Source organism: Pristis pectinata, chromosome 1, assembly GCF_009764475.1.
Source record: "Pristis pectinata isolate sPriPec2 chromosome 1, sPriPec2.1.pri, whole genome shotgun sequence".
Lineage (NCBI taxonomy): Eukaryota > Metazoa > Chordata > Chondrichthyes > Rhinopristiformes > Pristidae > Pristis > Pristis pectinata.
Genome location: NC_067405.1, coordinates 115396772 through 115424146, shown reverse-complemented (window position 1 = coordinate 115424146; position 27375 = coordinate 115396772). Strand labels below are relative to the sequence as shown.

The window sequence follows — 27375 nt, the reverse complement described above, 5'->3', positions numbered from 1 at the left end:
GGTCTGTTTGTTAGAAAGTCAAGGATCCAGTTACAGAGGGAGGTGTTGAGTCCTAGGTCTCAGAGTTTGGTGATGAGTTTGCTTGGAATTATTGTATTGAAGGCAGAGCTGTAGTCGATAAACAACAGTCTAACATATGTGTCTTTACTGTCCAGATGCTCCAGAGCTGAGTGTAGGGCCAGGGAGTTGCCTGGATGGAGTGTATTAACTACAAGGAGAGGTTGGACAAACCCAATCAACTCTCTCACCTGCCCCCATAAAGCTCCATTTTCCCAACTGTGGTAGAGAATCACCTCAGATCCCACAGAACTGTAGTGAAACCCCCATGGGCTACTATAGGGGGTGACTGTATATGAAACCCACCAGCACTTTTGATTCTTTCGCTTCCTTTAGATCGATCTGTACATTCGTCCCAATGTCACCTTCTTTTGCCTTGTACCATCACCCGTAGTGTCATTGTATTTCCTACCTCCTCAACTATCATCGAACTTCTTCAAACTCCCTTCCCCTTCCCCATTATCTCCTACTTAAAGCATGCTTGTCTCTAACTTTTTCCATTTTTGATGCAAGATCACTGAAAATATGATTTTCATTTTGCATAAATGTCATCTGGGTAGTTCCAGCATTACCTGAGGATATTTCAGATGAGTAAATTTGTGGATGACATGATGGTGTTGTGGATAGCGAAGAAGGTTGATGAGGTTACAACAGGATATAGATCAAGCGGAAAGTTGGCTGGAGCATTGGCAGATGGAATTTAATCCCAACAAATGTGAAGTGATGCATTTTGGGAAGTCAGGTTGGGGTAGGACATATACAGTAAATGGTAGGGCACTAAGGAATATCAATGAACAGAGAGACCTTGGGATCCAAATCCATAGTTCCCTGACAGTGACAACACAGGTTTATAGGGTGGTGAAGATGGCCTATGACATGCTTGCTTTCATAGTCGAGGCATAGATTGTAAGAGTTAGGACGTTATGTTGCAAATTTTGCAAAGCTGCACTTGTAGTATTATAGTCGCCATGCGAGAGGAAGGATCTGAAGAGAGAGAACAGGGGAGATTCACCAGGATGTTTCCTGGATTGCAGGACTTTAGTCATGGGGAAAAATTGGATAATCTGGGTTTGTTTTCCATGGAGCAAAGAAGGCCCAGAGGTGACCTGATAGTACATAAGATTATGAGAGGCATTGTAGGGTAGATAGTGAAAGCCTTTTTTCCATGGTAGGGACATCAAAAACAAGAGGGCATAGCTTTATGGTGAGAGGAAGGAGTTTTAAAGGGGATCTCAGAGGTCACTTTTTCTACACAGAGAGTAGTTGATAACTGGAATGCATTGTCAGAGGAGGTGGTGGAAACAGATATAATTATTATATTTAAGAGATATTTAGACAAACAGTTAAATAAGCAGGGCATAGAAGGATACAATGTAGGCAAATGGAATTATTGTAGAGGGCAAAACATCTCAGCATGGACCTGTGGGCTGAAGGGCCCGTTTCTGTGCTGTATGCCTCTATGACTCTATTTTTAGCACCAGTATTTTTCATTTGTCTTTTATTTTTGGCCAGATTTCAAAGTGGAACTTTATTTTTGCAGCAGATCTGGGTTCGATTTCATTGTGTACATACCAGGACGTGTTTATTCAGTTGAAGATTGAATGGGTCCTGCTGGGTGGGTCAGCAAGTTTTGTTAAGTTCTGTAAATGTCAGTATAAATATGCCGATCTCAGTACACAACCCCGCTGGTTGGCTACAACACGAGTACATTTTAAAAGTTCACAAAGTTAGTACTGAATCTTTTGGTATCTTTAGGAGAATGCACGAGAGACTTCTTACGAGTTAACACTGCCATACTTTGAAATATGTATGGATTTGCCTCTTATCACTGTTTTTCATTTACTATCTATCACTCATGAAAATGCAGCATTCTGAGAGTCAGCCATAAGTTAATCGTGTCGTTCTCCCTAACGAACAACAAATGGTAAGGTAGAACTTTCGCAAGTGCTTAACACTGCGTATTTCATGTTCCCATTGCCTTACAGACAACGATTCTGAAATGTAGTGATAATTTTGTAACCAGATGAGTTAAAGTTGTCCATATTTGGGGTGTTATTATAAATTATTTTCTACCTGCAGTTATTTGAATGTTATCAATTCTGCTTGTGGTTAAAGGTAGGTCCCGATAGCTTGGTGGGTGATACGTAACCTTAAGGAACATTAAAGTAAATTTTAAAAAACTGCAAATGCTGGACATCGAAATAAAATCAGAAAATGTTGGAAACACTCAGCAAGTCAGGCAGCATCAGTGAACATTTCAGGTGGAAAATCCTTCTTGGACCTTTCTGTTTCTCTGTCTACATATGCTACAGATCGGCTGGGTATTTTCAGCATTTTCGGATTTTGCTTCAATGACTCTAACATGTTTGGGAATGTTTCACGGGGACGGTAAAGAAGTATAGGGGATAACTCTGTAAAATGGGCGAAGCAATGTAATTTGGGATAGTAACATACTTGGGATAACAATAGTTGAAATGTAACGAATGCGGATGTAGAAATCATGGTAATGTTATGACACGCGATTCCTGGAACAGAAAATAAACCAATCAAGTAGAAGACTTGCTATCTCACGAATTGCGCAAGGTCTGGTTTAAAGATGGGTAACCCTGCACTTCATCTGGCATCTGGGGCTGGGCATCATCACATGGACCAGAGTGAAGCAGCACACGTTGCTTTGAGGCGAGTTAATTAGCTCCAGTAAGTGGAAGGAATGCATTTGCATCAAGCAGAGCGCTCTCCACTTTAAAAAGCGACGTCCCGGTGCATTCTGCCAGTGTTAATTCTGGCTGAGCAGCAGCATTGTCGTTTTAAACTGCCCAAGGGCGTAAGAACTTCGCGCAGCGATTGCTTGTTCCCACAGCTGAGGCGTTTACTTGTGTGAGCAGAGTTGGGCTCCGGACCAGGCTCAGGCTGGGCAACGCTGAGCCATTCGGTTTCCGAGGTACTGGGACCTGTCAACCGCTGGAACTGGAGTCGGACTTCAGTGGCACTCTCTCCAATCTCCCGGGCGGACGGAAAACTTTGTGACAGCATCGCCGGGCAGCAAGGAAGCCGGTGTACGGGATGGCCCCTTGTGAAAACTCCAGCACCGTGCACGAAGATGGCAATGTAGTGAGTAGCACCCTGCTGTTCACCGCAGGGCTGATCGGCAACATCATCGCGCTGGTGATTCTCTGGAAGCACAAGAGGGAGAACAGGGGGCAGGTGTCCGTCTTCTACATTCTGGTCACTGGGCTGGTGGTGACCGATCTGCTGGGGAAGTGCCTGATCAGCCCAGTGGTGTTCGTGTCCTACGCCACCAACCGCACCTTGAAAGCCCTGGCAGACCACAACAGCCTGTGCGACTACTTCTCTTTCACCATGTCCTTCTTCGGCATAGCCTCAATGTTCTTCTTGTTTACCATGGCTGTGGAGTGCTGGCTATCGATTAGCCACCCTTTCTTTTATCAGAGGCACTTCACCAAGCGCCGGGTGGTCATTATCTTCCCCGCCGTGTACTTATGCAGCCTGTTCATTTGTTCGATGCCCTTCATGGGACTGGGCAGCACCAAGCAGTACTGCCCGGGGACCTGGTGTTTCTTTAACATGGCCAACGACGAGAAGAAGTCTGCGTCCTTCTCGGTGCTTTACGCGACTCTCATGGCGATCCTCATCGCCGCCGTGCTAGTTTGCAATAGTTCCGTGGCCATAAACTTGACCAAAATGTACCGGAGGCAGAGGCAAAGGAGCAACTCGAACCTGAGTGGCAGCCGTATGAGGCGCTTCGTACACTACGAGGAGCTGGACAACCTCGTCCTGTTGATTCTCATGAACGTCATCTTCCTCATCTGTTCTCTGCCACTCACGGTAAGTTGCCCCTTCCAGTCACACTCGCAAACAACCCCCCACCCCTCGCCTGCTCCCAGCTTGCTGACAAACCATTAAAAGAACAAGGGTAGTACATTTAATACAGGCAAGCGTGTGTTTCTGCAGTGGCACGTCTGCCACTTGCGGAAGGAGCGCTGAGTCCCGTATCTCGTACAAGCATAGTCACTGTTTCGGTTGTGGATAGTTTTCATATAGAATCATATTAATAACTGGAACAGGCGTAAGTACAACTTTGCACAAGTCACCAAACTCGGAAATACAGCAAGAAGTAGGAAGACTTCAGAAGTACCCAAACTGGCAAAATGGGCTGATTAAACTTAACCGAAGTGAGGCATTTTGGTGTGTAAGGAAAGGCAGCATCCAACCAAATGCTGCTATGTCAAAGCGGCGAGGGAACAGAAAAATATATGTGTGCGTCACTCTTTACAGGTGGCAGAACAAGTTGAAATGTGTGTGTGTGTGTGTGTGTGTGTGTGTGTGTGTGTGTGTGTGTGTGTGTGTGTGTGTGTGAAAATATAAGGAAGATATATTTTTTACGTATAAAGACTGGTTAGAGCTCAGCTGAAGCATATCGAAGTATATGAAGTACTTTATTAAGGTGTCAAAGCAGAGTAGATTTACTAGCAATGGAAAGCTTTAATTATTCTCAGATAAATACAAATTGTCCTCACTTAAACAGAGGTTAAGTGAAGATTTGTGAAAGTGAAGAGACTTTCAAACGGTTCTGATAGAGTAAGTACGAGGAAACCATTTCCTGTAATTGAAAAGTAAATAAGAGTAACCAGAGCAGACAGATTTAGGACAACTGGCAAAAGCCTAAGACATTTTTAAGCCAAAATTTGATATGATCTGGATCATTGTGTTTGAAAGGGTTAAAGAAGCATATTCCATAATTTCCAAACAGGAGATGGATAAAGATTTGAAGGAGGAAATTCGCAGTTAAATGGGTAGCACTAGTCAACTTTATTAATACCAAATGTCATAACTTTCACATTTTTTCTTGCATATACTTTTCAAAAATGCAATATGTGTGCAAGCTAATACATTAACCAACCATAATAAGGCAAATGAAACCTTCTCCAATAAGATAGATATAGCACGAGTGACTAACAAAATCAATTTTTATTTTCTGAATTTCAATATTTACACAAAAATCTCCAAATACATTTTACCCATCACTTTGCTGGTGCTGTGGAATGAAATGGTTGAAAATCTCTGTCGTTAACCTTTCTAAAGATGTACTGTATAAACAGGAGGTCTCGTTTTCCACTCATTTGGATTTTGTTGTTAAAATTTTTGTCAGAAAGAATTTGCTCTATGCCTCGGAACCAAATATTCCAAAGTCAAACGTAGTGCTCGCACATCCAAATTAAAATTTCCAGTGTCTCAACCCGAAATGTCGACAATTCCTCTCCTTCCACAGGGAGGAGGACGCACTGAGTTCCTCCAGCAGTTTGTTTTTTTGATCCAGATTCCAGCATCTGCAGTCTCTTGTGTCTCAAAAACTTCCCAATAAATGTATTGGAGTTCCACTGAAGTCATTGGAATAAATGTTGGGATCAAAGTACGAAGACTTGACATGAATATGCAGCATGTTCAGCTCTCTTGACTGGGGAACAATGTATCGGCAGTTTGCGCCTTAACTCCAGACTCTATAGCAGACCATCTGCAGAAATGAAACTTCTAACAAATTATTCCAGAATTACACATTATTTTCATAAGTGAAAGTATAGTTGTGAAATCAATACATGACCCAATTAGCTAATCAATACCATCATAAGTAGGAAGCAAGTTACCTGTTGATGCTGGAAATTAGGCACAAAAATCGAGCCGAACCACAATGATACATTTTGACTCTCAATATATCCAAGCAGCGATAGTCGTGTAATCTCTTAACATATTTGAAAAAAAATATATACTTCAAATACCATAAACCAATTCAGTGAAAGCAGTTCTGGAAAATTTCTCTCTAACAAAGTACGAAAGATACATCCAGAATCCCACCTGCTACATAGTAGTATTAGCCACAGCAAGGAATTCCAATGACTGTTATTGCATTGAATCTGTACACACCATTTGACCCAAGCATCAACACCCCTCCTTATACCTGGTGTGGCCCAACACATGAATTGTTTTCAAGCACTAACCTTGTAGCCTTTTTACCCATTTAACTTATTATGTTCATACAAATCTATCAATACAAGTTACTTATTCACGAGTAAAGAAGCTTAAGCTAAAGGTCCTTCGAACAAACCTCCTTCGAGGCTTTCCTAGGGGTTCAATATCGCCCATCAGATGCAGGATCCAAATTAAATCTAAGTTATTGTACAACACAATAAGTCTTTTCCGTTTATTCTAACTGCATCCTAATGTGAGTACATATGTTTAGAAACTTGTGCTTTGTAATGCCGATACCCCTTTCCTGCTCAACAGACCTAACAAGAGTGGGAGAAATAGATTTGAAAATTATAATACAAATTGTGAGGAGTTTCCTGTACGCTGTTACTAGGGAGAGAGTGACAAAGCATTTGAACAAATATGAACCCATCAGAGAGAGAGAGAAAATGAAAATGTGAAGGAAAAGTTGATCCTTTTTTACTAAATTTTAGATGAAGAAGTGTCAATTATTATTTAATTCTCTTCTGCTATACTCAGGGGGAGTCTACACCAGTGGCAGACAAAATGTCTGTGGTGGTTCTCTGTCACCACCTGGTACTGGTTTGTTGATTTTACAAAAGTTTATCTTATTCTTGTGAACTACATTCATAATTTCAAGTCATGCTGTTGTGAAATAACAACGCATGACTGAATCCAATTTTCAATACAAATCCATCATGCATTTCTGGATCCTCCTAACTTTTCCATGCAACTATGACATTCGCGCACAGAATCACGCCAGGTACATGACATCTGAAACAATCCATCCTTCAGCTATTGTCTGAATGTATCCAAAACATCAAGTCTTCAAACCTTTGCTCAGCTCTCCGTGTCCGAATGTCTCAGGCTGTCATAGGACTAATAACATAATGTTTCCTTAAAACGTTCAAAGATAAGTAATCAAATCTCCAAGATTAGGAGAATGTCCTTTTATCGTGGTTCATGCCACCTCCACAGGGTTTACACATTCTCCGCCTGAGAGATAGGCTAATTTTGCATCTCTTTTAAAATGGATCAATATCCGCCACCTCTCCCCCACCCGCCACATTAGGGCAAGACTTTGAACTCCATTATCCCCTAAGGAACCCCTTCTCGACCCACATCCCTCCCACCAGACTCCATTCCTTTTCAGAGATCGGGGTGCGCTTCAAAATCCCCGCAGAATCTTGAGCCACTAAAGGGGGAGGCAGCCGCCGAGGCACAGGTCGGGAGATTCAGCTCTCAGCAGTATGTGAGAGTCACTCAGGGACCCCAGTCACCAGTGAACAAGAGATCAGAAAGGCAGCGGTTCAACGGTTGCCGAGGGACTCTTGGCCGGATTTCCTACCTTGCGGCCAAAAGCAAAGTCTTATCGCTGGCGGGTTGGACGATCGGCCTGTTATGTCAACTGATGACTTGCAGACAAGTTTTAAAATTTTAAACGTTGGATCTTTTGCTATGTCTCATGAATATTCAAATGCTTCAGAGCCACTGTGTCACCTTTTAAAGCTTATTGCCGCTTTGCTGAAATGCTCAAAGGCGTTAGGTTTCATTATTAACTTCCTTCTGTGACTGTGGGAGAAACAATCCACCTAAAATTAAGAAACTTAAATTTAATAATACTAAGTCAATACTTTAGTGTAATGAAGTACAAAAAAAACGGGGAAGAGCTGTCAGTGGAGATTGCTAACTTCTTTGGACATTTCAAAGATATGGTCAGAAGCGATTATAACATTAATAGGTTGGAAATCTGTGTTGACTTGATCTTACCCTTTGGGTACATCAGACGTTCGTTCACTCGTTCGGTGTGATTGGTCTACATAAAATTCAAGCATGCATTGTTATTTCACAACAGCATGACTTGAAATTATTAATGTAGTTCACAAGAATTAAATAGACTTTTTAAGTTCGTCGTTACTAATGATGCCCGATGACAAGAGGTGCATGATTTATACAGAACTTCATAAATTCAAGTAGCTTAAAAAACAATTTTCCATGAGAGCCAGGCTGCACTCAATACTTCACAACAGAGAGTCAGGACTGTACTGTTTATTTAACAATATTTCAGATATTTTTAGCATTTAAAACTCATCCAAAAATTTCCTAAGAATCAGGCCGAGGAGAAGATGTAATTTTCGTCTTTGTCCAATTATAGAAAATACTTAAGGGTGGTGGACAAGGGGTGCTCTTTATCTCAAGTGGGCTAATTTAAAAATATCTGCTAATCCTCCATAATATAGTATTCGCCCTCCCCTCTTTGTCAGTATACTTAATGTGAAGTGTGTTGTTGGTGCTGAGCAACAACTTTTTCAAGATCACCCATCATAGTCAATGTTCATTTTGGCTCAGTACTTTATCTTCATTGACGTCATTATGAAAATCCAGCTTTGTGTAGTTAGGTAGATAAGAGACCCAGCACTCAGTCTTACAGAAGAGCTGCTGTATGCACTGATTATACACACCAAAGTGCCACCAACCACATTTCACTAAAAGGAGTTGTTTGATAGAATTAATTAGCCCTGGTGATATATTTGATGGAACTCAAGTGGCAGTTTAGTTCAATGTTTTCACCAAAGGGGTTTGTAGCCCACAAGTGTGCAGCAGAATGTTCCTGAACATGGAATTTGTTGGGTCAAATCAAACTGGATCCAAGTTGTTGCCCACCCACACTCACCTAACGTGCATGCAGAGAATCAATCAAGTTGATCCATTGCCCTGTGGGAGGAAACTGGCAAAGTGTAGCGAGGCCTCAGTGGCTGAGGCCCGACCTCCAGAGTGCCTCTTTAATAGTAGACGGGGGCAGAGCTGCAGCTCTTTCCAAAATAGGGATTAAATTTAAAAGCTTTTAAATATCTCTGATATTCAGAGACATTTAGAAAGAAAAGCTGTGAATGAAAAGAGTTTCCAAAAATACAATGAAAAATAAAATTAATTTAAATTAATAAAACACTAAGAAATAATTAAATGCATTAAAATAAATAAGTAAAAAGAAGTAATTTAATTTACCTTAAATCTCCTAATCCCAAAGCCAGAAATTCTCATTCAGTTTTAGTGAAGGCTCTGATCCTATGCCAAGTTGACTGTTAGAAGATCAGAGAGGCAGATACTCAAGCAAAATAGGCTCTGCCTTTGGACTCCACATGGAGTCCAACAACAGAGCACAGAGCCAGATGTGGTGGGATTTAACAGATGGGCCTTTCACGTACTCACCTTCAGCCAGAGTATTAGTAGTTATAAACTGCATTAAACAACATTTCCTCATATTAGCTCTGTTCCCTGATCCTTTGATCCTTGATGTGATGAGTTTTTTTTTCTCTCTGTTTACTTGCTTTACATAGAACATATAAGAGTACAGCACAATACAGGCCCTTCGGCCCCCAATGTTGTGCCGACCTTTAAACCTCGCCTGTCTATCTAACCCCTTCCTCCCACATATCCCTCTATTTTAAATTCATCCATATGCCTATCTAGTAATCTCTTGAATTTGACCAATATACCTGCCTCCACCCCAGGCAGCACATTCCATGCCCCAACCACTCTCTGGGTAAAAAACCTTCCTCTGATATCTCCCTTGAACTTCCCACCCATTACTTCAAAGCTATGCCCTCTTGTATTGAGCATTGGTGCCCTGGGAAAGAGATGCTGGCTGTCCACTCTATCTATTCCTCTTAATATTTTGTACACCTCTATCATGTCTCCTCTCATCCTCCTTCTCTCCAAAAAGCCCTAGCTCCCTTAGTCTCTCCCCATAATGCATACTCTCTAAACCAGGCAGCATCCTGTGTCACGAACCAGCAACAAAAGAAACACACTGAGCATGATTCAGTGTTAAAACTATTTTATTAATCACTACTTATGATAATACGTAAAATAAAAGTAAAAATGTTATTATGTTAGAATTCAAAAATGTTAAACCTCGAACGTTAACCCCAAAACTAAACTCTTCGTGTGTGTGTGTGACAAAGTCCAAAACTCCCAGTTCCTGAATGGTTCTTAAAGTTCAGTTCCGCAAGCCATAAGGTGAAACATGAGCAAGGGCTTCTTCAACAACCACCATTGTCTGAAGATAAGATGTAGATGTAGAAAACATAGAGAGAGTACATACGAAATCCAAATGTTCCACGATGGAACCCAAACGACACTTCAGTGTTTACTCGGTAGTGACTTCCTCACCCCGAAAAGCATCCGAACCGTGGTCGTCCACATACAAATACCTGTTTCCTTCTACAGGTCAGCAACAAAGTGAACTCCACCGGATTACTTCCAACTTCCATACATGGATTTCAGTGGCAAACACAGTTATTGTTTCTCATCCATCGATAGAGAAAACAAGCAGGCTGGTGTCTCTCTCCCTTCTCTCTCTCTCTTCTTCTTCTTCTTCAACAACGTCATTACGTCCTTTATCTTCTATTGACGTAAGCACGCCCCACACACACATACACACACACTCTCTATCTTAAAGGGACTTTCACTGAGTCCATAACACCTCCCACCTAAAAAAAAATTTTCCCAAGAAAATTTTAACCGCGCATAGAGTTAGTAATGTTAATAATTATCATGCTACACAACTACAGACTATCAGATTAGTACAGATACATGTTTCCCATTTAACATCGGGAAAGACAATCAGCAATCACATTATCTTTGCCTTTAATGTGAGTTATCATGAGATCAAACTCTTGCAAAATTAAACTCCAGTTTAACAGCCTTCTGTTCTTGTTTTTGACTCGGCTCAGAAACACCAATGGGTTATGATCTGTATACACAGTCAATGGTTTCTGAGCGGTGCAAACATATACACTGAAATGTTGCAAGGCTAAAACAAGTGACAGTAATTCTTTCTCTATGGTGGAATAATTCTTTTGATGCTCATTAAATTTCTTTGAAAAGTAAGCTACAGGATGGTCAATATCATCAAGGTCACCCTTCTGCAACAACACAGCTCCTGCAGCTTCATCACTGGCATCTACTGCTAATGAAAATGGCTTTTCAAAGTCAGGTGTTCTGAGCACAGGATGGTAGCATAAAATGGCTTTCAGCTTCTCAAATGCTTCTTGACAAGAATCTGTCCAAACAAACTTTACTCCCTTCTTCTGAAGATTAGTTAGGGGAAGAGCAATATCAGCAAAATTTTTACAAAATTTTCGATAATATCCAACCATTCCCAAAAATCTTCTAACAGTCCTCGTACCTGTGGGAATAGGGAACTCAGATATTGCTTGAACTTTTGCCTGAACAGGAGCTTGCTTGCCTTGACCTACAACATAACCAAGATACGTCACAGTGGCATGGCCAAATTCACTTTTAGCCAAGTTAACTGTAAGGTTAGCCTTGGAAAGTCTTTCAAACAACCTTTCTAACGCAGAGATGTGATCCTCCCATGTATCATTCCCAGTCACTAAGTCGTCAATGTAGGCATCTGTATGTTTTAACCCATGAATCACTGAATTAATCATTCTTTGAAATGTTGCCGGAGCATTTTTCATTCCAAATGGCAAAACATTGTATTCATACAATCCAGAAGGGGTTACAAAGGCTGAAATCTCCCTTCCTCTATCTGTTAATGGAACACACCAGTACCCTTTTAATAGGTCAATCTTTGTAAGAAATTTTGCCTTTCCCACTCTGTCTATGCAATCATCCACTCTAGGAATAGGGTAAGCATCTGACTTTGTTACAGCATTCACTTTCCTGTAATCTGTGCAAAATCTAATAGTTCCATCAGGTTTAGGTACAATAACACAGGGCGAACTCCAGTTTGAAGTAGAATGTCTAATAATATCATTTTCCAACATGTATTTGATTTCCTGATCAACAAGTTTACTTTTTTCCACATTCATTCGATATGGGTGTTGTTTGATTGGTTTTGCATCCCCAACATCAACATCATGGGTAATTATCGATGTTCTGTTTGGAACATCTGGGAACAGATTTTTAAATTTTAAAATTAATTCTCTCATCTGTTGTTTTTGTGAAACTTGTAAATGGTCCAACTTCGTTTTCAAGGTTCTCCAGGATATTTTGGTTTTTTAGTTTCGATGGAACAATATTTGGTCTAAATTGGCCTTCCTCAACATCAACATCAGGCATTCTAGAAACAACCTTTACATCATCCACCAAGGCCACAACTGAATCCCTCTCATAATAAGGTTTAGCATGTTTACATGACAGAGTTGTGTTTTCTTGCGTCTATCTGGTGTTTTGATTATATATGTTAGATCAGTCACTCGAGATTCAATAACATAGGGTCCAGAAAAACGAGCTTGCAAGGGATTATTTTGGCTAGGGAAAAATACCAATACCTTTTGCCCCACTGCGAATGTCCTAGGCCGAGCACGTCTATCAAAATATGTCTTCATTCTTATCTGGCTTGTTTTCAGATTCTCTCTCGCTAGCTGGCAGACTCTCTCCAACCGAGTTTTAAATTTTTGGACATAGTCCAACAGACTCAAGTGAACTTCCTCATTAACCCATTGCTCTCTTAATAACTCCAAAGGTCCTCTCACCCTATGTCCAAACACAAGCTCAAACGGACTAAATCCGATTGACTCCTGGATCGATTCTCTAACGGCAAACAAAAGTAAATGGATACCTTCGTCCCAATCCTTGGTGTTTTCAAAGCAATAAGTCTTCAGCATATTTTTGAGAGTAGAATGAAATCTCTCCAGAGCTCCTTGAGATTCTGGGTGATATGCAGATGATACAATCTGCTTTGCTCCCAGCTCATAGACTATTTGTTGAAAAATTTTTGACATAAAATTACTACCTTGATCAGATTGGATTTCTTTTGGCAAACCAAACAAGGTAAAAAATTTTACAAGAGCCTTTGACACCGTCTTGGCCTTAATATTTCTAAGGGGTATTGCTTCTGGAAATCTAGAAGTGGCACACATGATGGTTAACAAATACTGATTTCCAGTCTTAGACTTTGGTAATGGACCAACACAGTCCACAATCACCTTCGAAAAGGGTTCACCAAAAGCAGGAATTGGTTTCAAAGGAGCCACAGGGGGTTTTTGATTTGGTTTACCTACCATCTGACATGTGTGGCAGGTTCGACAAAACATCACCACATCTTTTCTCAAACCAGGCCAATAGAATTGTTTCAAGATCTTCCCTACAGTTTTATTCACACCAAAATGACCACCCAAAGGCATACTATGGGCCAGGTTTAAAATCTCATCCCTATAAACTTTTGGAACAACAACCTGATGAATAACTTCCCATTCCTCAGTAACAGGAACATGAGGAGGTCTCCATTTCCTCATTAACACTCCATTTTTGACATAGTATCCAGTTGGCACCTTTTCAATCTCCTCACATGAGAGTGCTTTTTCTTTCAATTCTGTCAACTCAGGGTCCTTTGTCTGTTCCACCATAAAATCCTTCCTCGACAAAGACAAATCTTTAAATTCAGGCTCACTGTAAGGATGTTGATCCTCCAGTGAAGACAGAAAAGTCTCAGATAAGGCATCAAAATTTTCTTCCTGTTTAGGACTGTCACAAGGAACTACATCAGACTGCACCGGACTGTCTGTCTTGGCTAATTCTCTAGCTCTAGCTCGAGTCACCGCACATGATGGGTAAACATCTGGATCATCTCAGACTCATCAATCCTTGGTTTGGTTGTTAACCGTACCACAGGATCACTTTCTCCATCTGCAAGGTCATTTCCCAATAACAAAGAAACTCCTTCCACTGGCAAACTAGGTCTTATCCCTATCTCGACTGGTCCTTCTATGAACTTTGACTTTAAAATCACCCTGTGAAAAGGGACAGACATGGTCTCACCTGTAACGCCTCGTACTAGATTTACTTCACCAGTGTCACTTTCTTCACCAAAATTTAAAACACTGTCCAGCAAGAGAGATTGACTAGCCCCAGTATCTCTAAGAATTTTCACTGGCACCTGGGGTGACTCATCATTCAGTGAAACAAAACCCTCTGATACATACGAACGGAATTCTTTTCTCACCTCCTCCAACTTTTCCGCTTTTCCCTCTTGCAAGGACTGAACTTTAACAGCATCCCCTAAACCTTTTTGATTTTTAATTGCCTGAAAGCAAGCATTGGGCCCAGCTTCCTTCTTTTTCTTCAAAAGGGCACAATTAGATATCACGTGGCCAGGTTTCCTACAGTAATAACAAGTACGCTCAACAGGTTTCTCCAGCCCTGGCTTCTTTTCATCCTTTCCTTTTTGATTACCTCCCAATTTAATCTCCGGTTTACCTGGATTGTCTTTGTAACTCTTTTGAAAGGTTTTAGGTTGTCCCCATTTGGATTTATGGGTTAAAGCATAATCATCTGCCAACCTAGCAGTTTCTTGTAAAGTTTCCACTGCCTTTTCATTTAAATATGTTGTTAATTCAGCTGGAACACATCTTTTAAAGTCTTCCACTAGTATCAATTCTTTCAATTTATCAAAATCCCCATCTACATTTTTAGCCATGTACCATCGTTCAAAACATATTCTCTTTCCATTGGCAAATTCCATATAAGTCTGATCTGCAGATTTCCTCAAGTCTCTGAATTTTTGTCTATAAGCCTCAGGGACCAATTCATAGGCCTTCAAAATAGCTTGTTTTACCTTGGTATAATCAGCTGCATCCTCAACAGACAAAGCAGAATAAGCTTTTTGAGCTTTACCTTTAATCACACTCTGTACCATAAGAGCCCATCCTTTCCTTGGCCAGTTTGAACTCACAGCAACCTTTTCAAAATGTTGGAAATACTGATCAACCTGATCTTCTTCAAACGGAGGGACTAATCGAACCTCCCTGCTGGCTGAAAAACCATCATCAGAATCAGATTCCGAACTCCTACGCTTCATTTGTAACTCATGCTGCCTCTGTTTCTCCTTCTCCTCACTATCCAGCTCCATCCTCTTCAATTCCATCTGCTTCATTGCTAGATCAGCCTCTATCTTCATCTGAGTTAGCTTTTGTTCGGCCTCTAATTTCTCTCGCTCGGCCTCTATCTTTAACTGGGTTTGCTCTCGTTCGGCCTCTAATCTCTTTTGTTCTCGTTCAGCTTCTAATTTATTTTGCTCTCGTTCAGCCTCTATCTTCGCCAGCTGCACCTGTGCCTCAGAAATTGCTATTTCACTGCCAGGAAACTGTTTTAACACTTCCTTCTCAAACACCTTCTTTTCCACATAATGGCCAGCTATCAGTCTCTGAATATCTGCCTTTCTCATAGACTGCTTTACTTCTGTAAGGTTTAGCCTGGTAGCAATCTTTATCAGATCATCCTTTTTCGCCACCTCCAATCCCTTTTGGGTTGGTGACTCCAAAAATGCCTTAATATCCATTGCTGCTGGTTTCCACACACACAAGCCAATTAAAAAAGAATTTATCAGACCTCCCTCAAAAATCTTTGGATTGAATCTCGAACAAATCTCGTCAATCTGGGAACGATCCCAGATGACACTCGTTAACCTTGGGAACTATCCCGGACGAGCCCCCAATTTTGTCACGAACCAGCAACAAAAGAAACACACTGAGCATGATTCAGTGTTAAAACTATTTATTAATCACTACTTATGATAATACGTAAAATAAAAGTAAAAATGTTAGTATGTTAGAATTCAAAAATGTTAAACCTCGAACGTTAACCCCAAAACTAAACTCTTCGTGTGTGTGTGTGACAAAGTCCAAAACTCCCAGTTCCTGAATGGTTCTTAAAGTTCAGTTCCGCAAGCCATAAGGTGAAATGAGCAAGGGCTTCTTCAACAACCACCATTGTCTGAAGATAAGATGTAGATGTAGAAAACATAGAGAGAGTACATACGAAATCCAAATGTTCCACGATGGAACCCAAACGACACTTCAGTGTTTACTCGGTAGTGACTTCCTCACCCCGAAAAGCATCCGAACCGTGGTCGTCCACATACAAATACCTGTTTCCTTCTACAGGTCAGCAACAAAGTGAACTCCACCGGATTACTTCCAACTTCCATACATGGATTTCAGTGGCAAACACAGTTATTGTTTCTCATCCATCGATAGAGAAAACAAGCAGGCTGGTGTCTCTCTCCCTTCTCTCTCTCTCTTCTTCTTCTTCTTCAACAACGTCATTACGTCCTTTATCTTCTATTGACGTAAGCACGCCCCACACACACATACACACACACTCTCTATCTTAAAGGGACTTTCACTGAGTCCATAACACCTGTCTTTAAAACTGTCATGACACTGTTATAAATTTTCTCTCAACCTTCTCTGCTCCAAGGAGAGCCACCCGATTCTCTGGCTTATTCCCAATTTCAGGAGCCATTCCAATATAAATTTTGGGCCTTCATGTGCTTCCTAATGTGTAGTGAGCAGCATTGGATACAATAATTTGCTTGTGATCTAATCAGTGTTTTATCAAGATTCAATATAACCTCATTGTTTTTGTATGCTACACCACTTTTTTAAGAAGCCCAGGATTCCAAGTATTTTATGAACTGTTACCTCAACCTGCCCTCCATCACTGCAACATATACACCCAATTTCTCTGTTAATCCCTTTTAGAATGGTACCATTTAATATAAATTGTCTTCCCTCATTCTTCTTGCCAAAATATATCACTTAACTGCATTAACTTTCATCTATTATGCTTTTGACTATTTCACTAGCCTATCTACGTCCTCTTTCAGTTTGGTATTGGTATTGGTTTATTATTGTCACTTGTACCGAGGTACAGTGAAAAGCTTGTCTTACAAACCGATCATACAGGTCAATTCATTACACAGTGCAGTTACATTGAGTTAGTACAATGTGCATTGATGTAGTACAGGTAAAAACAGTAACAGTACAGAGTAAAGCGTCACAGCTACAGAGAGAGTGCAGTGCAATAAGGTGCAAGGTCCACAACAAGGTAGATCGTGAGGTCCATAGTCCATCTCATTGTTTAAAGGAACCGTTCAATAGTCTTATCACAGTGGGGTAGAAGCTGTCCTTAAGTCTGGCGGTACGTGCCCTCAGGCACCTGTATCTTCTACCCGATGGAAGAGGAGAGAAGAGAGAATGTCCCGGGTGGGTGGGGCCTTAGATTATGCTGGCTGCTTCACCAAGAGAACAAGAGGTAAAGACGGAGTCCAAATAGGGGAGGCTGGTGTCCATGATGCGCTGGGCTGTGTCTACAACTCTCTGCAGTTTCTTGTGGTCCTGGGCAGAGCAGTTGCCGTACCAAGCTATGATACATCCAGATAGGATGCTTTCTATGGTACATCAGTAAAAGTTGGTGAGAGTCAAAGGGGACAAACCAAATTTCTTTAGCCTCCTGAGGAAGTAGAGGTGCTGGTGAGCTTTCTTGGCTGTGGCATCTACGTGATTTGACCAGGACAGGCTGTTAGTGATGTTCACTCCCAGGAACTTGAAGCTCTCAACCCTCTCGACCTCAGCACCATTGATGTAGACGGTTGCATGTACACCGCCCCCTTTCCTGAAGTCAATGACCAGCTCTTTCGTTTTGTTGACATTGACGGAAAGGTTGTTGTCATGACACCATGACAACATTAGTTTACTAATATCATCCATGTTTACCACACTTCTAAGCACTGCAATCATCTACGAGTTTTGTTATATTATGTAGCCTAATGTATTAACAATAATTTTAAAAAAGCAATGATCCCTGCACTGACACTGGGATATCCCAGTACCTACCTCCCTCTGGTTTGAAATCAACTATTTGTGGTACTGAGACTTTGGAAGCAACTTCTTTTGTAACGCCAAATACTAAGTACACATTAAATGTTTCAACCATGGCTCCTGCCTCTATGAATGGATCATCTTTTTGGATCTGAATCAGCCCCACAGCTCCTAACTTACTGCCTGTTCATATGCTTGTAGAAGTCTTGGAGTTCCCTTTTATGTTCGTTGTTAATTTTTTGTCATTTTCTGTCTTTACCCTTATTTTACTATAATAGTAACTACTACTTACTATTTTACTTATCTCCCTGAGCTTTCAGTATACAGACAGGTCCTCATTGATATTACCACCTGCTTCATCACAGAGAAACTCGATATCCTCCAGCTATCTCCCCATTCCCCATGTCTTACATGTACCATCCAAGATCTTTTCCATCCTCTCCAAAATCTAATATTCATGGTATTTCACAACAAATGTTGGAAATCACCCCCAAAATAAAACAAACTTGAATAATATCTTTCTTATTGCCATTAATGTAAAGCTTTATGATTATTCTTCAAAACAAATCAAGGGTGCAAACTAGTAACAGAAGTCACATCAAAGTAAACTTTGGAAATACTCAGAAGCTCGAGCACCATTAATGGTGAGAGAAACAGAGTTAGTAATTTAGGTCGATGACTTTTCATTAAAGGTTAAAAGTTGCAGAGAAGAGTTGGGGGGAATGGGAAGAACAAAGAGAATACCTGTTATCGGGTGAGAACAAGGGAACTGACTGACACAGTCAGATCAGCTGCTGTTAACAAGCCTTCATCATCTTCTCTCAGTCAAGAGTACCCTCACTTCCGTCATTCAGTCTCTCTTGGCCTTTGCCCTATGAAAGACATTCCCTTTCTTTTCTCCAAATCACTCCCACCCATCTGCACTTCTCCCCAACTTAAAATAGCTGTAATTTACAACTTTCTCTTTATTGATCTGAAAGGTCAACTCTGTTCCTCTCCCCACAATTAACTTATTTGTGTTCAGCTCCTGAATATTTCCAATATTTTCTGTTTTTATTTCAGATGTCCAGCATCAGCAGGTTTTTTTTTTCTTTTCTAAGTAAACTCTGACTCTTATGACTTACGACAGTTACATTTCTTGCCACATTTCTGGTAAAGGATAAATGATCCCCTTTCACTAGGAGGATTCAAAACATGTTTTCAATGGTGATTTTGCAAGTTTCCTTTAGTGAAAAGTTGCATTGGCTGACAGCACTTCAGACTTGTGGTAAGTCAGAAGTGGGCAAAAGCGACTGTCCTTCTTTAGGCCAGCAATGGTCTTCTGTTCTGCATGGATTTTCCCCTAATGTCACTGAATATCATAATGGGATTAACTGTGCATACATTATCCTGCTTTTGCTTAGTCAGAGCTGCAGTATAAGAAGAATAGATTTGACACTGTGATAAGAAACAAGTGTAAAATGACTTCGGCTATGGGGACATTAAATTGATAATGATTTCAGAAAATATTAGATTGTGTTTTGAATAAAGCAAAACCACTTGACATGGTGGACCACTATTATTAGTCATGGATTAGTAATACAGTGACATTAAGCTCACCGTACCATTTGAATCCAGTTTCAGAAATCTGGAAGTAAAAAGCTGATACAGATTTAAACAAAATTGCTCATGATTGAATTGTTATAAAAACCCAAATAGCTCACACATAGTCATATTTTGAGGAGGAAATCTAGCATCCTTGCTCTAACATAGTGTCAGATATAATATTGGTATATGGATAATAATTGTTCCTTAAATTGTGTCACTCCTTCATAATTGCTTCATGTGATTAAATGCTAGCTATGGTTGCAATAGGGTTTGATGAAAAATGTTCCAGAAGCAGGATGTTTGAAACAAAACAACTATGCTGGCTGACTTAAAAAAAACTAACTAATCAACTGTCTTTGTTGATGGTTTAAATATCCATCTAATATTTCTACTAGATAGTGAACAAAGGAGGTACTGAGAAATGATGTAAGAAATGTTGGTTGATGAAACTATGAGATTTAAATACTTTGCCTAAATCAGAATATTGAATGCCTGGTTTGATGTGTGCTGAGAGACAGCGAGGCGTGTGATTCAGTTGTGATGGTGCACAATAAATGAGATAAACCACCTGATCTGCTGGGTTTCCAGGTAAGTAGCCTTGCTAAAGAATGATGACAGTGGAAGGAAATGTTTACACTCTAAATTGAGCTGCTGATGGCAGATAAACCAGAGTAAAGGCAAGCGCGGTAGTGTAGCGGTTAGCATAACGCTAGTACAGGACCAGCGACCCGGGTTCAATTCCGGCCACTGTCTGTAAGGGGTTTGTACGTTCTCCCCGTGTCTGCGTGGGTTTCCTCTGGGTGCTTCGGTTTCCTCCCACATTCCAAAGATGTACGGGTTAGCAAGTTGTGGGCATGCCATGTTGGTGCCGGAAGCGTGGCGACACTTGCTGGCTGCCCTAGACTCTACGCAAAAGATCCATTTCACTGTGTGTTTCGATGTACATGTGACTAATAAAGATATCTTATCTTAAATAAAACTAAATATTTATCATACTTTCTTGGTCATATGGGCAGAGACTTCTACCAAACCATAAAGCTCTCAAATGAGATGCTAGAGAGTGCATTAGATGCATTACAAGCACATTGCAATTTACTGGAAACAGCTGGCTATTTTATGTACAACCAGGAGCAGGGAGGATCCTTTGATTCCTTGTAAATGGAGCTAAGATTGTTAGCAGACAATTGCACTTCCACAGATTTTAAGACTCCCTTGTTGAAAGTAAGATTATTTGTGCAATTCTGCACAAATAATAACTAACACATAAATCAGACACATAAAGCTCTGGAGCTGTCCAAAACCAGGCTAGAAAAGCTGGATGGCTGTCAGATGGAAGTTCATGTGGTCAAGTGTGAGGCAAAAGAAGGAAAGAACAATTAAGATAGCGGAGATAATGCATGCATTGTTGGCAGCAACACGAGTTGCTGGAAAAGATTTGAGGTCTGGTAAAATTATTTTGAGGAGTTAGGAGATAAGTTTAAAAAAAAGGATCTCAAAGGTATGTAATCTCAGGATAACTTGCAGTGCCACAAACCAAGGATAGGAATGGGAGGATAGACTGAATGAATACATGGCAGAGAGATGTTGCAGGAGGGAGGGATTTAGATTCCTGGGACATTGGCCCCAGTCTGATGAAGGTAGGACCTGTACAAGAGCAAGTGGTTATAGCCAGAAAGGACCAGGACTAATGTCCCAGGAGTAGTGTTTTCTAGGGCTTTTGGGAAAGGTTTAAACAAAAATGGCAGGGGTAAGGAAGCAATGTAGAAAGAAAGCAGAAAGGGAAACTAGGACTGAAACAAAGGACAGAAGGGGGAAAGCAAAACTAGAAGAACGAAATCAAGAAAATCTGGTGTATGGAAGTAGACCAAGGAGCTCCAAGGAGGCCAGATGGCTCTCTAAACTGTTTCAGTCATAAAATACCTTTATTGATGGTTTAAATTACTGATTATCTTTGCATCTTAAAAAATGAACAAAGGAGATCCTGAGACATTTACATGTTCTGATCCATTTGAGAATCCAGTCCCACAATGATATAGATGACTTTCAACTGGTTCAGTAACCCATTCAGGACCAATGGGGGTGGGCAATACACATCAGAATTACCAAAGATGTCCACAATCCAAGAATAAGTAAAAGAGATTTTTTAATTGGCACTATCTCAAAACTTTGAATGGATTTGAATGATTAAACCAGGATGGCATTGTACTGCAACAAATGAACTATCTGTTTTTGTGAGAATGTGCACCCGTATAATTTTTAAAAGATGATGAAATCACTTGTCTAGTTCTGCTATCAATTATTGCTTTTGAATTCAGTTCAGCTGGAACGAATAGAACTCAAAACAAACTGGTAATAACAAATTGTGTTATTATTGTGCAGCTGTTAGAGACAGAAGTGGCCAGCAACTGTAACAGTGGATATTCTTCCCCTGTGCTTGTGGAGAAGAAATATACCACTGGGACTCTAATCCAGGAAATGGAACAGAATCATAGTGGAGTTAGAACAGTAGGCATCGGTCCCACCCTCACCCACTACTCATGTGACTCTACCTCTGAGAAATGTTCCCATATCATTTGAATAACAATCTCCACTTTGAAACAATCAGTTCCTCATTCCTGCTCCACCATTTGATAAGATTACGGCTCATCTAATATTGGCCTCAGAACCATTTTCCTGCTTTCTCCTCATACTCTTTGCCTACATTGTTGTTCAAATACCTGTCAATCTCTTTCTTGAATATATATTCAATGACTTCATCCCCACAGCTCTCTGGGGTAGAAAATTCCAGAGGCATGGCCCTCAGAGAAAAGAAATTCCTCATCTTGGTCTTAAATGGGCAATCCCTTATTGTAAAACTGTCCTCTTAATTCTTGATACTCCCACTGGGAGGAACAACCTCTCTGCATCCAATCTGTAAATCCCCCTCAGAACCATAAGATCACCTCTCATTGCTCTAAACTCCAATGAGAATCTCTCCTCATATTTCAACTCTATCATCCCATGAATCAACCTTGTGAACCTTCTCTGCACTGCCTCTAGTGCTTATATACTTCCTTAAATATGGAGACCAAAATTGTACACAGTACCCCAGCTGTGGTCTCACCATGCCCTGCAAAGTTGCATTAAAATCTCCCTGCTTTTATACTTCATACCCCTTTACAATAAAGATCAACATACCGTTAGCCTTCCTCCCTACCTGCTGTAACTGCATGCTAGCCACTTGTGTTTCATGCAGAACGTGAGACCTTGGAACCAGGCTGATCTGGAGGAATACTGAAAACTTTTCCTGTCCAGGATGTTCCTTGTAATACAGCTTGCTAGAGCCAAGACAAGATCTACACACAATCTATGTTCACCTTGCTGCAGTATTATTGGCATTCATGGACTTCCTCACTATCATCTATGAAACTTGATTAACATGATTAATAAAAACAATTGTAAACATTTGGCAAGATATTCAAGATTCTTTGATGAAGCTTGAGTGACTTTTAACTGCCCTCCAAGTTGGCTTAGCAATTCTCTCATTTCAGGGCTATAAGGCACGAACAATAAATATCAATCTTGCCAATAATATCCACAGACAATGATCATTTTATTTTTTCGGTCACAGGAAGCTGGCATTGTTGATATTTATCCTCCAACCTGATATGCCCCTGAGGAAGCAGGTGAAAAACAAGGATGTAATGCTGAGGCTTTATAAGACATTGGTCAAGCTACATTTGGAGTATTGTGGGCAGTTTTGGGCCCCGTATCTAAGGAAGGATGTGCTGACATTGGAGAGGGTCCAGAGGAGGTTTACAAGAATGATCCTGGGAATGAAAGGGTTAACATATGAGGAGCATTTGATGGCTCTGGGCCTGTACTCACTGGAGTTTAGAAGGATGAGAGGGGATCTCATTGAAACCTACCAAATATTGAAAGGCCTGGATAGAGTGGACGTGGAGAGGATGTTTCCAGTAGTGGGAGAGTCTAGGACCAGAGGACACAGCCTCAGAATAGAAGGACATCCCTTCAGAACAGAGGTGAGGAGGAATTTCTTTAGCCAGAGGAAGGTGAATCTGTGGAATTCATTGCCACAGACGGCTGTGGAGGCCAAGTCATTGGGTATATTTAAAGGAGAGGTTGACAGGTTCTTGATTAGTAAGGTCATCAAAGAAGGCAGGAGAATGGGGTTGAGAGAGAAAAATAAATCAGCCATGATCAAATGGCAGAGCAGACTCAATGGGCCGAATGGCCTAATTCTGCTCCTATGCCTTATAGTCTTATGGTCTAATTACATTAGATCTGGCAAAGATAGCAAATTTCCATTCCTGAAGGTTATTGGTAAACCAGAACCCTTTATAAAACAATACAGCAGTTACACAGTTATAGATAAGATAAGATAAGATAAGATAAGATAAGATAAGATAAGATAAGATAAGATACCTTTATTAGTCACATGTACATCGAAACACACAGTGAAATGCATCTTTTGCGTAGAGTGTTCTGGAGGCAGCCCACAAGTGTCGCCATGATTCTGGTGCCAACATAGCATGCCCACAACTTCCCAATCCTTACATCTTTGGAATGTGGGAGGAAACCCACGCAGACACAGGGAAAACGTACAAGCTCCTTACAGCTCCTTACAGACAGCGGCCGGAACTGAACCCAGGTCGCTGGTGCTGTAATAGCGTTACGCTAACCGCTTTTTTAAAATTCTAGGTTCAATTAATTACTATAATTTAAATTCCTCAGTTGTCATTGTAGGAACCTAGATGTGATGACATAAAAGTTCAATGAAAACCAAATTACTTTCTTGAAAGAGGGTGTGGTATGGTCTGTTTTCTCATAGCTCTGCTCTTATGTCATTTCTAAGTCCACTTCAGGAGAGACAAAAGGAGAAATAAAAACTAAAATGCAAAAACTGAAGCAGGAAATCTAAAACAAAAACAGAAAAAAAACATGAATATGTAGCGTGTCAGGAAGTACCTGTGAAGGGAGTAACTAAGTTATCTAAGTTAACATTTCAAATCAACTAAAACTGGAAAAGAAAAGAAACAATGTGTTATTTTTTTAACACAGTGAGTAATTGTGGTAGGTGAGTTAATGTTTTCATATTTTTCCCTTTATTAGTGGGCGAATGGAAACTCAAAGGAATTGGGTTGAAGAGGCTTTCCCATGAATTCTCAGCTGTAAATATGACCATCAACAAATTCCCCCTGATGTCAATGATAACTGTTCACACATTGCCCACCTGATGCATATAAATAAGAGCACCATCTGACTTCTCACAGATTTCACCCAAAGAAATGCGAGCATAAAGTTTGGGTGTGAACGGGATGTCAAACCAGTATGGACAACTCATACATCGCTGTTCTAGTACAAATATTCAGGGTGATCCAATTTCACCTCCAATTTGTCAGAACTGAAAAAGCTTGAGTAACTTTATATGAATCAACAAAAGAAAAGCAATATGGAGAGTAACAATATCATGAGCCACATGATGTGCTCAATTCTCATTTTAAATGTACATTGTACAGGTAGTTTTCCAATTTTGCACTACCACCGTGCAGCCTCTCTGATTGAGATCACATAAGGGCTTCAGTTTATGTGCAGTCTAGAGCCAAGAGAATAATTCTGCATTGATATCTTTAGAATAGAGAAAGCTACAGGGAAGTTTATCAAAAATCTTCAAAATAATGAGGGTTTTCAATGAAACATTTTGCTGTTGTTAATGCTAGTTTGAACAAAACCAAACTTTTGGAACAATGCCATTTCACATGCATTCAGTTCTCCCAGAATTGTTACCTTTCATGGAAGTTTCATTGGTTGCAGTTAGTGTAATATTACTTTACTCAACACAGTATAATTTTAAAACAATGGTAAAATACATTGAATCACGTACCTGGCAAATTGGTATATTTTAACATGTGTTTTATGTGTTCATGGTATTGTTATATATAGACTACTGTTTAGTTTACTCAGAGATTCCCAGGCCTTTTTTGTTTACTGTGCCACCCTTATTCTTTATTCTAATTAAAAACATTGAATAAAAAATCATGTTTATAATTGAAGCCCCCTCCCAACTTCTTATTTTACCTTGCTCACATTCCCCGTATCCTTTTGAAATGGACAGAGGTTCATGCCCACCCTTCAGTTTGAAAGCATGGCCCTTAACCAAAATGAGCTCGAAGTTTAGAGACAAAGTTTCATGCAGAATTAGTAGGGGCACTGATAAAGCATCCTTTAGTCTCAGCAGAATTTTTAATCTGTAACTATTGAGCCTGAAAACTTAACATGATATTTCTGCTACTGTGGAGCTGAACCCAAATAAGTTAATAGCATAATATTACAAACTAGTACCAAACAGCAAATAAAATGCTTTCAGATTGAAACCGGTTTTTCCAGTATGAAGTAAGTGATAATAAATTTGAAATGTGCAGCTTATCTGGGCAAGGTATTCTAAGATAAACTGAATAAGTCACAGTTATTTTTGCATGAGTCCATGACAACTCATATCACACAAAGTTAATTTTCCAGGTTCAGGTTATGTGATGAGAGAAGAGAAAGTCTAAAATGTTTAGGTTAAAGATCCTGGTTAATAAATTCTGCTGTGATCTGTAACAGGTTAATTAATAAGGAGCACTTCTGAATTCCAGTTTTTATTGCATATTTTTACCAAAGTCCAATTTTTACCAAAGTCCAATTTCTACCTGATGTTGTTTGTATTGAACGAGCTATTTTTAATTACAGCTGTTAAAATAAAAGTAAACATAAGGAGTAACATGAAAGCATTGTTGCTAGCAAGTCATTGGTGACAAATATGCTAAAAATGAACAGCAATACATTATACTCTGCCTCATTGACATCATTGAACATTGACTAAATAACTAGCTCTTAGCAATGAAAATGGACAACACCTGTACGTGAAGGATGAGAGAAATTTGAAACTATTCTGCAAGCAGTAATTGATTCAGGTTAATGGTTTATGTTAAGTCTGCAAAGGATAGCATTTTTGTGAACTTAAGGTATTAAGGGCTCTGGAGCAAAGACTGGAAAATGAAGTTTGGACATTGGATTAGTCATAGTATCATTGAATGATGAAGCTCTTGGCTGACTTCTTTGCACAAATGAGACAGAGGAAGAGACAAAAATAACGCCGTGGCAGGAGAAAAATAGTAAGGTCTGAGATCAGGATGCATATGGGAGGTTCCATGAACCAAAGCCCTTTGTAACACTTGTGGAATGAAGAACTATTTCATTTTAGCAAGATTAAAAGTAAGATGTTAATCCTCCTATTACCTTAAATTACTGCAAACACGTTTTGAACCTATGATGTTTGCAACCATGAGAAGCATTTTGCCTACTTATTTCTGTTAACATGTTCCAGAATCCTATTCTACCACACCTGATAGACAGCAGTGTCTTTAAGACATTTTCTCATACTAACATATTTAAACTTTATGCATAATATTGTGAATGTCTGAAATCTATCAATCTTTTTAAATATTTTAGATTCGTGCATATATTGGTGCCTTTGCTCCTGACAACAAAGATGAAGAAGATTTGATTGCCCTAAAGTTTGCTTCGGTGAATTCGATTGTTGATCCATGGGTTTTCATAATTTTCAGGACATCTGTTTTTCGGAAACTATTTATGGTGTGTTTCCAAGGTTCTTCCACAAGTGTGAACTTAGAGTCAGTGTCTGCCGTTGAAAATTAATACTTGATAGATTAAATATTTTACTGCCTTGCCATTTCTTTGATTTCTCAAATTAAAAAAAAGTGGAAGCTACATTTTCAACAATGAACAATTAACAAAATTCCATAGTAATGGGCATTGCTTTTAAAACTGGTAAAGGCATTCACAATAATTTTAAAAGCACTTAAGGTTCTGAAAGACATTACTCTTAAACTGAAGCAGAAAAAGCTAAGATTAATTTATGTGATGGTAACATTCTATCTGGAAGTTGCAAACTATATTACTAAATGTTTTCATATACATTCTTGTGGTTTGCATGTTTATTAATGATTGTTTCTGCCTCAACCATGAATCTGTACAATTTCAATATAATACATTTAACGGACAATTTTAACCTAAGTTCTAAATTGTTAGA

General features: G+C 39.9%; 1 protein-coding gene across 2 annotated transcripts; it reads left to right on the top strand.

Moving 5' to 3' along the window:
• The first annotated feature begins 2712 nt into the window (after positions 1–2712).
• LOC127568177 (prostaglandin D2 receptor-like) lies at positions 2713–27031 on the top strand. 2 transcript variants are annotated; one of them, XM_052011624.1, is made up of 2 exons: positions 2713–3903; positions 26775–27031. In XM_052011624.1, exons 1-2 carry the CDS (start codon positions 3121–3123, stop codon positions 26979–26981), a joined length of 990 nt encoding a protein of 329 aa, XP_051867584.1. In that variant the 5' UTR covers positions 2713–3120; the 3' UTR covers positions 26982–27031. The 2 variants fall into 2 exon arrangements, with proteins under 2 accessions (XP_051867584.1, XP_051867593.1); XM_052011633.1 differs by lacking the exon at positions 26775–27031 and adding an exon at positions 24393–24627.
• The last annotated feature ends 344 nt before the right edge of the window (positions 27032–27375 follow it).

Coding starts and splice junctions, on each gene's coding strand:
- LOC127568177 (XM_052011624.1), top strand. CDS start 3,121: ATGGCCCCTTGTGAAAACTCCAGCACCGTGCACGAAGATGGCAATGTA. Junction 3,904..26,774: donor TCTGTTCTCTGCCACTCACG/GTAAGTTGCCCC, acceptor TAAATATTTTAG/ATTCGTGCATATATTGGTGC.